Raw genomic sequence first — 17,510 nt, 5'->3', positions numbered from 1 at the left:
TAAAGTACAATGACATTGTTCTGTGTTGAAAGATTAAAGCGGACATTCGAAAAGATTCATGATAATGATTACTGAACCTAGTAGCAGAGACACACTTTCAACTTTGAAAAAAAGGAAATGAATTTGTGGTTACATTTATCGTCAATATGGCTGTAACTGATACCGTGATCTTACTTCATTTAAATTTGTGATTTATTGATTGATTGATTGATTGAGTGAGTGAGTGAGTGAGTGAGTGAATGAGTGAATGATTAGTTGATTGATTGATTGATTGGTTGATTGATTGATTTGATTTATTGAGTGAGTGAGTGGGTGAATGAGTGTGTGATTCAGAATATTCTAAGCCATTGTAAAACAAAGGCAGCATATCCTGTACTTAAAAATCATAAAAAATGATATTGATCATTACCCTAATGTTTCATATATCATGCTATACTTCTTTCTTCGTCATTGACTGTTTAATTGATCTACATCCAGTCTTACCCTTTGGGTGTTCTTTGAAGGCCTCGGCTCTTAACAACAAGATAGATGTCAACCATTTTCTATCAGGTAAAGTGATGTCATTCTCTGAACATCGTTGAATTTATAGTCTTGTGTAGTTCACTGGTGTCTTTTGGTGGATGGATTATTGTTTGACTTTTAGATGTTGATAAAATTCACTTTAAGCCCAGCACACACTATGTTGATAAAGTTCGCTTAAAGCCCAACACACACTATGCGGATCACTGTGATCCGATTTCAAAGAAATTGTAATAACATTTGAAATGAACTAGCAACAACAAAAAAAAACTCCTCGAAAGTTAAGAATACTGGTAGGCATACTTAAATCGAAATTCGGTCTCGTTCGAGCCTCCCTGTGGAAATATAAGCAAATTAAATTCAAAATCGTAATTACGGCACCATCGGCTGCGACCTAAAGCCGATTTCGTCTTTACTCCGACCACGAGGCTTGCCGCAGTCCAATATTATGATTTCTATAGGCCTATTCCTGTCAATATGCCGAACTTCAAATAAAATAATTTTACTTCTTGGAACTTTCATACTTAATCGAAAAGCGATTTATCAATTAGTTCGGATCGCATAGTGTGCGTTGGGCTTTAATATCAGACAATCACAATGATTTTTAATTTTTATGAAAGTACGAATAATTCCAATAAGAATGTACCCTGGCAAGCCTTTTTTTGTCATTTTTACGTGTACAATACCCACTATTGAGGAGAGATTTTGTATGCTATCATGTAACCTATATTCCATAATCAAGACAAAAGACCGCTGCTCTTACGTTTCAAGTCACATCACATTTTCTGAAATCGATATACATTAACCATGTTACCGCCCCTTTAAATAATTAATATCCTGTCAAGTCGATGAAAATGTGAGACTGTGTGTACTCCGCTCCGAAAGCAGTTTACTCAACCTCCATAATTTGTATCGATGTATTTTTTCTGATGCATTTCTATGGAAACATGCATGAACATCGGAAAAACAAAAAAACAAAATAAAAAAAATTGAAACCTGATTATGATCAGTTTTCAACTAATACTTCATATCAGCTCGATGATTGCCAGAGGAGAAAACGTTTGTTTGATATTTGTCGCATTCCAGATCGGGTTGCTGACTTAATGGGGGTATATAATCAGATTTACATATAAAGAGTCTATTCATTGAAAGCAACGCATTTATGATTACTGATGTAATCATTATGCCCACTTGAAGCAGGCTTAAACTATTATCAAAGAACATGAAGAAGGGGGAAAATCATATTCTTATATTGCAAAGTCAGTGACCGAGATTTTTTTTACGGGAGTAATCATGGCTGAAAAGCCTGCAATAACCCCAACACTACTTTTCACTATCTGTACTTACCTATTTAAGTTAACCGAAAGGGTAAATCATTATTATTTATCTCATAATTACGATTCCATTCACAAAAGGTGTTTTCTATCCTTTTACTGTTAAAATTGACAGTTTCGTGTATACGTCTCTAAAAGTAATTCGTGCATACTTTTTGTTTCACTTGCATTGCACGGAATACATCTTAATACATCGTTAAATTATCAGTCGTTGCATATGTATTTACGTTTCTAAATGATGCATGAGCCACTGGTGTACAGATAGGGGCCTTTGGCGCCTGCCCCTCCCCCAAAAAATTAATTATATATATATATATATATATATATATATATATATATATATATATATATATATATGTATATATACATGTCTATATATGCCTATAGTATATGTATATTCATGGCCAAGAAAACAAGAGAAAGGTAAGAAAAGGAAAGAGAAAAGGATATGATAAATATATTATTTTCTGAGTATGTCAAAATATATCACAATATTATTATAAATTTTACCCGATGCGCCATATCTTGCCCCTAAATTGTTTGTCTCATTACGCCACTGCCATAAGCTATCGAATCTCTACCGAATTGAATAATGACGTAGGCATGCAACTACTTACTGAGTTGTTACAAATATCATTTGTTTCAGACTGCCTTTTGGTAACCTGTAAATATACAATGTGTGCAAGGAATGGAGATCGTTTAACTGATCCGAGTATGAGAATGAATGTTTGCGTAAGGCGTAAGTATTGATTGCTTTCCCCTTTCTCCACCTCTTTCTTCTCTTGGATACCCCACTTTCTTATTGAACAATTTCCTTTCTTTATGAGACCTTCGTTCTGCGAATTCTTATCCAACAGGAGACAAGTGGCTTTTATTCTTATCTAGGACTTTTAATCCGTGTAGTATCCGATGAGGCTCAATCCTGGCCAATTATCATTTATCATAACCTGTAATGTTCTTCTTACAAATTCAGATTAATTTGCATATACAATCCAAAACGCAGATAGTTTTGTTTGTGCACTAACACGGATAACTCGAAATTGATGTTGAAAATGAGTTTAATTTTTTACCCAGATTAGTAAAATGTTTATTTGAACCTTATACCCCCAAAAAATTTACAGGTTTCACAAAGTTGAACATTTGACAATACGATTTGTCTTGATGTAAAAGAAATGTGTGATTTCCGAATCACATAATTTCCTTTGTCTTGTACTTTTGATAGTAGTCAAACCAGTAGGATCATCGCCCGGGATCATGGTAGTATATTACAGAAATAAACTTTTAAAAAAAACTTGTAATGCATGATATATCCTTGATTTTTGTCAACTTTAATTGAAATAACATAATTTCATGAAAGGAAATATTCTTTGGGATTTATCCCAAAACTCAATTTGGATAAATAGTTTGGAAATACTTTAAAACGAATATTGTAAATGCATACAGGTTTGCATTATATCATTACAGAACTTAATTTTATATTCTTAACTACATTGTATTACTATTGTTTTGAAATATCGGCATTTCCTTGTGCATTTGCCATTTAATGATAGATTTAATTACGATGTAATATGCATTCACACACTCTTAAAATTGTTGGGCGATATACTACTCAACAACTGATTCAAACTATCCAATTCTGGGTAGTTTTAAACCAATAATGTTTGTTTTAGGTGAAAATAGTAATTTACTAGTAATTCATTGTGACAAATTTTGAACAAAGATCTGCAAAAAAAGGTAATAATGAATCTGAACGTATTTTGATTATTGTGTGTTATATATCAATAGGAGGTTCGGTCGTCTCAAGGACTCATTCTTCTAACGTTACGTCCTTGCCATTAAGTTCGACAATATATCCGGTAGCGACTATGACGCCAGCTGTGCCTCTGTTGACAACTTCAAAAACAGAAAATACAGCAACATCAGATCCGACGATACCAAACAAGCCATATACTGACACGGAAACCACAGACATTGAAACGAATTCGGCAGTAAATATTTTTACTTCTTCAACACGTCTGCCAACCAAGTATCCACCTGCAACAAGTGAATCGACAACCATGCGGATTCTTTCATCCAACGCATCCATAAGTACAACATCTTCAACAACCACGGTGACACCTACAGAACATGCTCCAGATGTGGTTACAACATTAGTTCAAACTACGGACACAGAAACAACCAACGAACCTACAACTGCAAACCCTACAACTGAACCCACCGCTAGGACATCATCAGTGAGCAAGGCAACTACGAATTATCTGCCAACTACACGCCAACCTACGACTACAGAAGTTACAACATCTCCAGGCACAACAAAGGGATCTGTTACAGAATCAGTTAGTACAACTGAGACAATGACCAAATCAAGCACATCGGCAACCACAAACGAACCAGAAACAGTTGATCCGTCAGTTCGTAAGAGCCTGTATACTATCATTATGGATAAAGAAAGTGTCCCATACTTTGTTTAAACTCACCCAGTCCGAGATGTTAACAACCCTTAATTCGTGTATCTATTCATTGGTCTTTATTTATTCATACTTGTGTTCGGTTATTTTTTAGTCATGTAGTTGTACGTGATTGAACAACAACACAGAAACCAAATACGGGTTTACATTGGAACCGGACAAAAAAGTGATGAGAAAAGAAAAACTTTAAAAATTGTAAGACGGAATTTTAGCTTCCAAAAGCGATCTTCATCTAAGTTTTCAAATCCCGCTGGCCCTAAGATTTTTTATGACTTAATATTCAGATCGTGTATACGATTTCATTTACTGGTTATCAGGTTTCAAATAGTTTATGCGTGAACTATCGATTATGTAAAAAAAATAGTACTAAAGATGAAAGAATAGCTCAATCAAAGTCCGTGAAAAGCCAAATTTTTTAATTCAAGCCTCGGGTTAGAAATACAAGACCAAAAAATGCCCTTATCAAAATTAATGAGGTTGATTTTTGTTTTCTGTTCTTGTCTATTTTTTTATTCAGCTTCGCTAAAGATTTTAGCCGTTGATCAATGCTCCAATTCCCTTCAGATATCAGACCTCCCTACAGTCGCTTTTCAAACACTCAACCTCCTTATTAATAACAAACTCCAGTCTGTCACTTACGATTCAGTTGACAAGGAGGTATTTTGGTCAGACATCCTGCTAGCAGCTGGAACACTGGGAATCAGTCAGGTCTGCGGTTCAAAACTCGATGGGACATCCAGGAGGTGTAAGAGCATAGACGATTATTGTAAAGGTACGTATTCTAGGTCTTGAGGGGTTTGAAATAGTGAATTTGGTGAATAGCCAAAGTGACCAGTCGAGTACTGAATTGAATTTCGAATCGAATGGATTCACTATTAAATCTAAAAGGATGTTTAATCATTTTTTTCAATGACAAACGAAAGAAGGTGAAAAAGACGGGAAAAGATGAAGAATGAGAAGTGGAAGAAGAAAAACACGAAGAAGAAGAAGCCGTAGAAGAAGAAAAAGAAGAAGAAGATGGAGGAGGAGGAAAACAAAACGAAATAACATTGATTGGGTTTTTTTCGGTTACCTAAATTCCAATAGCTTGATCTCGTTTTTTCTTGTCTTCATTGTTTTTGAAGGTCCTCGGAAAATAGCAATTGACGAGACTGATCGCAAGCTCTATATTGCTTGCTCGTCTAACTCACGGATTGTAATGACCAACCTGGTGTTGACAGATTACAGCTTGCAAACCCTTGTCGATACTGTACCTGTCAATGTGCAGTTTATTGCAACCATCCCAGGGTGAGTTCCAAAGTTTTCAAAGGACAAGTCGTAGAGGGCGTCACGCTTGCAGAAATGATTGTCTCGGTTATTTGAGCGATTTCGCTACTAATAGTATGAGAGACTAGCAAGCCGCCTTCTAACATACAATGATCCACATGGAATATCAAAATGTCCCCTTCTTCCTCTGTTGAGGTAGGATGTAAGAACATAATCATGATAATAATGCTGCAAGGGAAGATTGGGACATGGTCAAGGCAAACATGGTGACCATTCTAGTTATGGATAAAAAATATCGCAGGATTGCCAAGAATAGTCCCTTTCTATATTGACCTTACTAAAAGTGTATATAATTCCCTTTACCAGCTCTGGACTAATTTGGAAAGGATGTAAATAAAATGCGTGATGTTGCAATCTTTAATGACTATAGAAGTTCATAGAAGTGCTGTGCAATATGTTTCTCGTTGTAATCAACTTGCTTTCGAGCAATGCATTAACGCAAGTGAGGTTCATTTTTAATAATGGCAGAGCGGTGGTCTACGCTACAGGACAAGAGATACAAAAATTCACGACCAGTTACAGCAGAAGTGTGCTGACTCAAGAATCTCACGCGATACAAGGCTTGACCGTTGATCGTGCACGTAAGTCATCTCTTCTATCCCCCCCCAAAAAAAAAAACTGCAATGATTTCCTTTAGAAATACATTCAAGGGCTTGGGAGAAAGAAATTCATTGAAAGAGGAGAAAAATAATAATTGAATAATAGTTTAAACAGATTTAATGTGAATATCACATTATAAGAGTGAAGAAAATAAGAATAACCTGGGCCTAAGAGGAAGTTGTGGCGTTTTTTTTTCTTCTGTTGTTCACCCTTCACAATCCCTTGTCTACATTACTATTTCTCCCTCAAAACGGGCTTCTTTTACAGAAAATAAGATTCATTATGCTGTCGGAACGATAACCGCTGCTACAGACTGGTACAAGATGAACTATGATGGCACCGGAAAAATGTCACACGCCACAAGAGTAAATTCACCAAGTGACTTGGAGTGGTTCGACAATCAATTCTACACGGTTGAGAATGGGGATATCTACACCGTCGATGAACATGGTTCCGTGACTAATTGGAATTTGAATAGTAATGAAATATGCATCATGGACATTATAATAGCAGTTATTTAACCCAGTCAGCGAGAGATAACCTTTACGGGCCTAAGGTATGTTTCCTAAAGTTTATTGTTAAGTGACTGAAGACTTAATGGAATTGACATTTGCATGTTTTAACATTAAAGGGCAAAATATGTTTTATTGCCATATGAAGTTAATTGAATAAAAGCCAATATGACATTGCATGTTTTAACAATATGAGCTAAAGACATAAACTAATATATAGTGTCTGGATCATTAGTTACCCATGACGCAACAGTCAAATAATATAGTCTTATAATACAAGCCATTACCATGATCAGAATGGCAATCACTATTTCAGTACCGGAACTTTCACCAAAAAACAAAGTCTTTACTTTGAGGATGTAAACATTCCTGCTCTCTTTCATTTATCAATAATTCTCTTAATCAAAATGTGTGATCTTTAACTGAAAAGTATATTATGTATCAGAACTATTGTCAAGTATATGATCCCATGGCAGAACCTCCACTTTGCAATGGCATTTCATAATCCAGTTCAGTAAGTCCTGTGTAATGATTCAAAGAGCTTTATGGACAGCCCCCCCCCCCCGAGACAATTTGCTGTCTACACATGCTAAAACATAGATGCTCTAGACGATATGAGGCTAAACCCACCCAAACAACAAATTATATCTTATACATCTCCACTCAAGGAGATTCGATCTTTTAATTTATTTAAGAAGAGATCCAAAGAAATCATTCTTGCTAATTATCATTTGCTGTGAGTTATTTTTCTAAATTTGTTTTATTTAGCTCTTGCCCCCCCCCCCCCCCATTTGTTCTGTTTTGTATTTCTTTGTATTATTTTGTCTTAGGTACTTTTACAACATTTATCATATAAGGTCGGCCGTTAGAAGGGTCTTTTCCTTTCTGGCTGCATCCTGCCAAGCATTTTATTTATTGTACCAATGTAAATATTGTATTTTATTTATGTGTATTATGTTATTGTATTTTAATGCTTTGGTCAAATAAATTGAATATTGAACAAAACCAAACCAAGCTTTACCTTACCAAACAAATACTTAAACATTTAAAATCTCATATCAAAGAATGCAAAAAAAAATCACTAGTAGTAATATGGTTTTTTTTACTTTTCTCTATTCATTCAAATAATCTTGTCGATTTCATATTAAAAATTGCAAAACAAAATCACTGTTAGTAATACAGTGGCGCTCAAAAGTTAGAGAACCCCACCAGAAAATGAATATATTTCAAGTGTTCAAGTTCTGCCATATTTTAGATATTTAAATGTGAAATCAGGGGATAAAATATTACATTCAATGAAGTTTGTTTCTCTGGGCTCGCCTAAAATTGTAGTGTTGTTTTCTACATTCTACACTCAGCATAAACAAGTGCATTTTGCGGTGGGATTCACTAGCTTTAGAGCACAAGTGTATGCTTGTTTAACTTTTCTCTATTCATTCAAATCAATTTGTTTTTTGGGTGAGCTTAAACTTTAAGACTAGGAAGACTAGACAGCTGTGTAAGGAAAGGCCTTCAAGACAGGTCAGATGTGGTTTGTTCTTATATAAACCTTGACGATAGTTCTTGTGACATATTATAACCCTAACCCAGAAATAAAAGCATTTAGCGATGATTTATCCATAAATACAATAGACAAATGACCTACCAATGTAAAGCTTAGAATCTCCTCTTTCATCTGATATTACTTGGATTATTCCTCATTCACGCATGAGTGAGCAAAAACAATTTGACGAAAGGATGCCAAAAACTCATTTGGCAGGGGTATCTGAATTTCAAAAAGAAAATCACATGACTTAAAAGTTCAATATCTGCTCTTTTGTTTGATACCTTAATCACAGAAAATGGTCAAGAAGTAAAAAGGTTATGATCCCTCGAAACAATGCTTGTATTTCCATAATCTCATTCAATAAACTTGTTTTCACTGGTTTCCCACAGAAGCCATCGCATGGTAACAAAATACTTAATGCATGGCTGATCGTCAACAAAACGGGGTGTCGAGTGAGTTTGAAAACGCTAGCCTATAAAACCTCTTCATTTTATGAAATTATTGAAATTCAAGCCTTATTTCAAATTAAAGAGCAGATATTGAATTTTTTATGTGGTTTTCTTTTCAAAACCCAGATACGGCCTGCCAAGTAAATGTTTGGTATCCCCTTTTCAAATTGTTTTAGCTCACTCATGCATGAATGAGAAATAATCTAAGTAATTTCAGGTGAAAGAGGAGATTCTAAGCTTTAAAATGGTAGGTCATTTGTCTATTGTATTTGTGATTAAGTTATGATAAATCATCGATAAATCTCGGTTTTGTTTTTTGTGGGACTCACTGTATATTGCTTCTCTCCCTTGACTTTATACTGTATTCCATAAATACGAGCATTCTATTAGTTGATATGCAATTCTGATACATCCTATATGTATCATACAATGTACTTCTTACAGGGAAACTCTCACAAACCTAAATCCATAGCAACAACTGTCAGATTGTAAACATAATACAATCAATCCACATTGGAACATAAAACTTTGATACAAAACAATATTGTGTTCATGATATCAATGCATGTTTATTATCTTGAAAGTAACTTGGAATATACTTGAAAGATCTAATTGCTGTTGAATAGTAGCTCACGGCTAGTTCTTCTCTAACTGCTATACAGAAATATACTAAAATGTTGTATTGCTAGCACACAGAGTAACATCAATCGTTTTGAATACAATAAGGTTTAGTTCAATTATCTGTTACATACAACATGGAACAAATGTAGCTTCAAAACAAAAAAAATAAAGCAAAGTACTCTCAGAATGGTATAAGGGGTCTGTTTCATAAAACTTGTTATAACAAATTTACAACAGTTAAAAGCTAGTGAAATCCTTCAATCTGATTGGCTCATAGTAAACTTTTAATAGAAATTGTGCGTTTTTCTTTATTACAAGTCTTTGTGAAACAGGGTCCAGGTGTAAATGATGGTAACTCATAAGAGAATACAGTGCAGTAAATTATACTTGACATTTTAATATTTTAAGTACAATGAATGCATTTTTTTCTATTTGCGAAAAAAACACAAATCTAACATACACTCTTTGAAAAGAACTAATGTACATTTTATCATTTTTTTCATAATTTTTGGAGAAAATTAGTCCCTATTAGACTATTGTATCATACATATATTCATTGTGTATTGGAAGAAATAAGTCTTTATTGATTTATTAAAAAGTGTAACAAGATTAAAGGAGAATAAAACCATTGGAACAAGATAGCTTGTGTGAAAACAGAAAAATCAAAGAAACAGATCAACAAAAGTTTGAGAAAAATCGGACGAATGATGAGAAAGTTATGACCATTTGAATATTGCGATTACTAATGCTATGGAGATAGCAAATTGGCAATGCGACAAAGATGTGCGATGTCACTTGTGAACAACTCTCCCCATTACTTTAGTATATATTTCACTTGTATTGCCTCTTTTATCACATCTATCCATAGATCATGTGTTCTTTCTACATGAGGGCATGTAATACATAATTTTTTAAGAATACATCATGGATAGAGTTTGTATCATCATAAGAAAAAGCAAAAAGAGACATTTTGAGGGTATTTTATAGTCCACCAAAGGGAAAGTTGTTCATCAGTGACATCACACATCCTTGTTGCATTGCCAATGGGAGGATCTCCATAGCATTAGTGATTGCAATATTAAAATGCTCATAACTTTCTCATTATTTGCCCGATTTTTCTCAAACTTTCTTTATTCTTATTCTTTGATTTTTCTGTTTCTACACAAGCCTATTTGTTCCAAAGGTTTCATTCACCTTTAACAAAAACTAAATTCCATAAAAAAACAATACATGTATGTTAACAATCAATCTTTCTGCAAATTAATATCTGTATATAAGTGCAATTGCCCTTACTACAAATCCTACTAATACATGAATAAAATAATAAATAATGAATAATAAATGATTACACACAAATGAAAGACCAATAACACCTAGCAGATTTTCAGTGCTATTTTATTAGAAGTTGAAATTAAAGTATCTGGTGCATACTTTGGGTTGAAAAATTATAATTTTTTTTTTGGGGGGGGCAAGAACATCTGCCCCCACCCTCATTCAAGTTTGTGGCCCTTTATTACTTTCCATGTGTCAAAAAGGCTAATCAAATGCATGGTATTAATTTATTATACATGGCAAAGTTGAAATTACTGATATTTTTCCCAAATGGCCCTGGTTAAAGCTTTATTCTGCATAGATGCATGCACTGCATTGTAAATTATTACTCTGTGTAAACGTTCATTGCAGTAGGAAAACAAATTGGATTTGCTAATTCTTTATGAAAATGCACTTTAATAATTAAGTTGATGTTGTTCCAAGGACAGTTGTATCGACATCAAAGAGCCTTTGCTAATTAAAAACCTAGATGAATGAAATGAGGTGGAACTAGCAGCACCTTTCAAGTTTAATAAATTTGAGAATCAATAATTCATTTCCAAAGTAATAAAGCGTAAAATGAATAGATTAATGGTGACCATATTGAACTCTGATTAATAACATTTTACAAGGGTGATACATCATGTTATCAAGACCTAGAGTATATTAAAATCAGTCGAACAATAACAGTCACATGCATGATTTTATCATTTCTGTGAAACAGTGATATACATACATTCAAGTGAATTAGCTCTTTGGTGATGTAAGCCTATTCTCCCTGTTGAATTCTATCATATGAATAATGATAATAATAAATCTTTATATAGTGCAAATTACAGTTAAGTCTATTATCAAGTCTGAATATTTCACTTTCATTTAAAGAAATGCTTCTATGAGGTGTCAATTATATGGTTACATGGTTCTTTATACCGAAGGTTCGTAATTCTGAAACACGTAAATTGCCTATACCTCGATGTTTGTTAATCCGAAAACATAAAAGGGTTCATTAATACGAACATTTGTGGCGTTATTCCGAAGGTTCGATAATCCGAAAACGAAATAAGGTTCGATGTTCCGAAAGTTTGTAAATCCGAAAAAAAATAAGGTTCGTTGTTCCGAAGGTTCGTTAATCATTTTGTTTTCGGATTAACGAACCTTCAGAATTACACCTTATTTCCTTTTCGGACTAACGAACCTTTGGAAATGCGAACCTTTGGATTAACGAACCTCAATTCGTATTCGGACTAACGAACCTTCGGAATTACGAACCTTTGGAAATGCGAACCTTCAGAATAACGAAGCTTCGGAATTACGAATGTATGCGCAATTATATAATGGTAATCAGTGGCAGCATCAGTTGGGGGCTTGGGGAAATGTCTCTCAGTAAGGTTATATGATAAATAATAGAAACAAAAATAATAATGACAAAAATAAGACTGAAACAAATAAATTAGTAAGAAGGCTTTGATGCCATCTTATGTATTGTACTCAAGCCAATAATATAAGTGCTCTTTCACTATTTGAATTTGCAAAATTTCTTGCTTGTTGTTTTATGAGACGGTTGATTTCCAACTATGAAGGTAGAGGGCAAGGGGGAGCCCCCCTCCCCCCTCAATTATGAGACTCTTTGCCTCCGTTTGCCCCATATTGATGCCATTACTGATAGCAATGACATTTCTACAATTCATGAGAACCCAAACCAAGATTTACATTCCTGGAGAAGAAAAAAAGAAAATACTTGTCATATTTAAGAGAATAGAAATAAATGTTTGTGACATTGCTGACCCACCGATTGGCACACATTGTCAATTGTTTGGTCTGATTTTAATTAAATAAAAACCTGATTTCTGGCAGACAACCTTCCCTGAATTTGATTGGTCTAGAACCAATATTACTATGGTAACTGTCAGATAAAATGGGACTTGTCGAATAAAACATCTGACAAGTCCTTTCATGAAACGCTCCCCAGAAGTGATTTTTTTTAGGATACTAAGAAACATCTATTTTTTGGGAAAGGGGACTTAACTTAATTCAACAAATATAAAATTGTCATTATTCCTGAGAACATTTAATTCTGAAATAAGTTTTTAAGCTATGAGATAAAGTTTACTCTGATGTTCAAATGTTCTTCACTCTCTACATGTAAAAAATTGATTGTATGATTAATCATATATTTCCTGCTTGAGTGCTAAGGCTGCCTGACACTTTAATCTGAATAAACTTTCAAAATAATGATAGAAAACGGCATGACACAGTTGTCTTCTATTTCTTCATGTGTGAAATAAAATGGACAATATAGCTTCTAAATGTCATGCCTGGGTCCCGTCTTACAAAGACTTATGGTTAATCCGTTCAACCTCAACTATATGGAAATCCATCAATGTCATCATTTTTCTATAGGAAATTTGCATGTCTTTTGTAAACAAAGAGAACACTAAATTTTCAAGAAAACAATGAATGTATGAATATATACAGGATATCTAGAAAACATGTTGAACTAACATGCATTTTAGACGTTGAAGTTGCTGGCCTTCCATAGTTGTGGTTGATCGGATCAATCGCAACTCTTTGTAAGACGGGGCCTAGGAGGATTTAGCCAGTATTTGCCGAGGTACATTAATGACAAGCCACATTCTATAATCCTATTTCTTGTTATCAACAATTGCCATTTGTTAACAATACATTTTAAGAACTAATGTCATTCTATTTCTTGTTTTACTCATTTAGCTAGTTTTATTTCAGCAGGATAGCCCCATCAGTAATGGAAATACTGTTTTACATGGGGGCCTACATAACACAAAAACACATAGAATTACATTATTGATACAAAATAAACAGAAGATATTTAAGAGTAAATAAAGTCTATTGCAATCTCAGAGAGTCAAGTCAAACTTATTTTTCAAATCCTAGTGAACAAAATTTTGTAAAACAAATCATTGAATCTACTAAAAGGATGTGTTTGACATAAAATTTGCAATGTTTAGGATCCATAATGAATGATGATAGCAAGTATTGACAACATAATTGACAACACATATCAAGAACTTAATTCTTCATTTCAAGAAATAGATTGCATTAGAAAATGGCTTGTCTTGCAAACACCAGCATACCCTGACTAAATTAACCATCTGTTAACTCCCTTAACTGATAATACAGAAAAGTTCTTTGTGTATTTATACTACATACAAGTTGTTTTTGTACTGCTATTAATATTCAAAATCTTTCATTAAAAGACAACATACAGGTCCCACAAGAAATTATTGTGACATTGTTTCATAATTTCTTTGGAAAAGATTCACAACATGTATACTCAACCAAAATTTCATGAAGCATATCCGCTTTTAGTGTGCTCTAACAAATGCTGTAAAATGAAGACTACACACTTATTCCAACTTATTATTTTCACAAATTACCACATAATTTTCACCATATCTACATAATTTCAGGAACCTTTTGAAGAGTTGGAGCAATATCTTCCACACAGGAATCCTGCAAGCTCCTTTTCATTACAAATAATCAGAGTGCAGGAAAGCTGCAATGGAAAGACACATAGCATCCTAAAGCAGGATGTGGAACAGTTTTTTGACAAGTACATTGTAGCCTTAAATCTATTCATTAAAAAAATGGTTTCCCATTCTACAATTCATTCATTCCTGCTTGTTAATGCTATCAGTTGGTGTTATCAATACAAAATCGTCCAAAAATATAGTTCTATGAAAATTAAGGCCTACATGATGTGTGACAAAATGAGGTATAATGCCAGATTTGAAAATATCTGTGACTACAAAAAGAGTGACAATGATAGCCACATTTATTGCTCTATCTAGATGCTGGTCCATTTCCTGTTTAATGCACTATGAAATCCTAAAGAGAAAGTAGATAAGTCTGTGGTACATGTATTTCATCAATCCTTGTCCAGTATAAGAATCAAGGAACTTAATTGATATCAGACCTTTCACTAGTTTCTAACTCAGCCTCTCTGTTATGGCTATAAACTACATTTAACTAATCGATCAGATAAACAACTGTCTGACTTTACCAGTGGTAATTTGGAGTTGGAATACAAAAGACTTGTTACAGACATTGAGAACATTCAACAAACATGTCAAACATTAAACTTATACACAATGTACAGTTGACTTTATTCATAGCAAATTTGATCTAATTTGAATGGATTCCCTGAAATAAGTGAAATGTTGCTGTTCTTTGATGAAACCTATTATAGAGATTGTGACATCATAGCAAATTGTCAACCTTCCATATTTGGCACATGATATATATCTTTTTTGGAAAGAGCATGAATAGTTTTAATCTTAACCTCTGACACCTGACAAGTAGAATGTATACAGTACATAAAAAGAATGTTCCCCGAATCAGAATTCAGAGCGTCAATTTGTTGCTAAGTTGCACAATCACAAAACAAAGTTGACTGAAATGGCCGGGTATTGGTTGAAGATGGGTGGAAATACCATAAATGCAAAATTATGCACGCTTTTCTAAACAGGGAAGCATCAATCTATCTCTCTAAACTCATGGTAGATCTAGTAATATCCACTCGTACAGAAATACAAACTCTGTGTAGAATGGTGTAGTGGTACCGCTTGTACGCACGCAGGCTGGCTGAAAAAAAAAACCTTCTCTCATAGTGCTGTCATTCTTTGGAATGAGCTGGATAGTGGTACCCGTAGTGCGGTTTCAAGGCATTCCTTCGGTGCATCCTATTGGAGAGCGAGAAACCGCTAAATTGAAGCAACCAACCCTATTTGGCTGGTTCCAGAGTGGAATCAAGCAAGTAAATACAAAATAATTTAATAAGTATATGATCATAGCAAATGTATACTTGCATGTATATATGCATACACACAATATATATGTGAACATTAATGTTCTACATACAATATATTTAGGTATGTCTGCATGTATGTATAATCCCTGCAGGTCGGTTGTTTATTTGTTCATTGTTTGTAACTCTTATATGTTTTTTTTTTACTTGCAGGGTCCCCAAGAAAAACAGAAATTAGTCCACTGACAGGGTTACCCTGGGTAAACAAAACCAAATAAATAAATCAAAATAGATAAAGTGGTTAGTCAAAAGTAAAAAATTGTCCCAACAGCAAAATTTGCCATTTTCACTACTAAGACTGCGATATATTTGCAACACAGCTTCTGTGAGGGGGCCATGGCAAAATGTTGCTGATTACTGTACAGATGGATGTAAGAAACCAGGAATGCCAGCAGAGCCTAGGAAGCATGGTTTTGCCTGCTCAACAATGAAATTCTGAACTAAATGCCTTTTTTACACTCCACAAAAACTTGCATGAACAAGAGCAGGATTAGATACTGCCTCTCTTAACAGTGGCAAGAATACCTACTGCACTGATACATTGAGACAAGTTAAAATCACTGAATGACATCACATGGGTAGACCAATGTATAAGGAGAAAACTAATAGTGTTGCAAGAAACTTGCAATCAATTGAAAGTCAAAATAAATCATAAGTCTGGTCAATAATTGTTTATTAAACACATTAATAATGGTCTGTTTCTTGCAACAAGAAGTACAAATCATTTTTTATAAAATTCTCGTTGATCTTTCAGTTACAAATTAGCGACGGAAATATTGCAAATATTTTCTTGCAACACCTCCTAAGAATGGAAGTACAGCCTGTAAAAAGTATGGTTATCCAAGTTCACTGATGAAATTCTGCAACTGATGATTCTTCAGAAAAAAAAGCATGAGCGGGGAGAGATCCCTTGCACCAATCAGTCAATATGTGTGAGGATCTGTACACGAAGAAGTCAAGGCTCGGCATCAGGTATGGATTACATCATCATTCCAAGACCACAAAATTTAACAAGTCAGACAAGTTTCATCATTGTCTAGGAACCTACAAAGCAATGATGTGTAAGTTGAAAAAGACGAGGGGAAAGGGGTATGTCGAATATAAAGAGGGTAATCAGTAAGAAAGATATGGCCAAAATCATTATGATCTATTTTGCCAAAAGAGGAGGTGAAAATCTGCATGACAAGAAAGGAGATGACGTATTACTGCAAACAGATGACCAAAATGTTCACTACATCACACACCGTGACATGCTTACCAAGATCAGAAGAGAAAACAAGGATGAAGGATAAAGTTGCTACTTGTAGGAGATTCCAGGTGCCCAGTCTAAATATTTCTGGCTTACAAATCAGCATTCCATCCTGCAATGGATGGCTGCGTCCTAAACATACAGTTCCAGCAGAAGGCCAAAGCTGCTGTAACTGTCCACTAGTCATGAACGAAGGAAATCACCGTGGTAGCTGGTTGTGCATAGAATTACACAAGCAACAGTCTTCATGCCGCGACAGTTACTGTCCTGGATCACTCCTGTTTCACTTACCACAATGTCAATACCGTTACTAGTCACAAATCGGAAACATCACTTAATCACTATGCCTCTACAAGAAGATGACAGGAAGAAAGAAAAGTGTGGTAGAATCGCTTGAAACAATTATGCAAGAAAATGTAAAAACATCATCTAATGCTGATAATGGCTATAATTTGGAAGGTTTTAACATTACAAATGGCCAAAAGATACTACTCTTCTGAGGAGGCTTGTGTGTTAATGCCCAATGAATTATCTGCTGAATATGATGAAGATATTAAAAGTCTCACTACAGTCAATGCAGTGATTTTGATGAAACAGACACTGAAGATGAAATATCACCTACACAAAAAACTGAACATCAGTATAGCCAGGTTCCAAAAACAAAAAAATGCTGCTGAGACTTCAATCAACAAGTGACCCATATTCTTCAGAAGGATATTGATGAAATGGTCA

The 17,510-nt window shown here is 34.4% G+C and overlaps 1 protein-coding gene across 1 annotated transcript; it reads left to right on the top strand.

Moving 5' to 3' along the window:
- The first annotated feature begins 438 nt into the window (after nt 1-438).
- Nucleotides 439-7,598, top strand: LOC121423230 (serine-rich adhesin for platelets-like). Its single transcript, XM_041618550.1, has 7 exons — nt 439-549; nt 2,500-2,592; nt 3,639-4,268; nt 4,839-5,093; nt 5,446-5,608; nt 6,116-6,228; nt 6,515-7,598. The coding sequence occupies exons 2-7, from the start codon at nt 2,529-2,531 to the stop codon at nt 6,766-6,768; spliced, it is 1,479 nt and encodes a 492-aa protein (XP_041474484.1). The 5' UTR covers nt 439-549; nt 2,500-2,528; the 3' UTR covers nt 6,769-7,598.
- The last annotated feature ends 9,912 nt before the right edge of the window (nt 7,599-17,510 follow it).

This window comes from Lytechinus variegatus, chromosome 10 (genome assembly GCF_018143015.1).
Source record: "Lytechinus variegatus isolate NC3 chromosome 10, Lvar_3.0, whole genome shotgun sequence".
Lineage (NCBI taxonomy): Eukaryota > Metazoa > Echinodermata > Echinoidea > Temnopleuroida > Toxopneustidae > Lytechinus > Lytechinus variegatus.
Note: the sequence above shows the minus strand (reverse complement) of the source record. Positions and strands in the feature narration are given on the sequence as shown.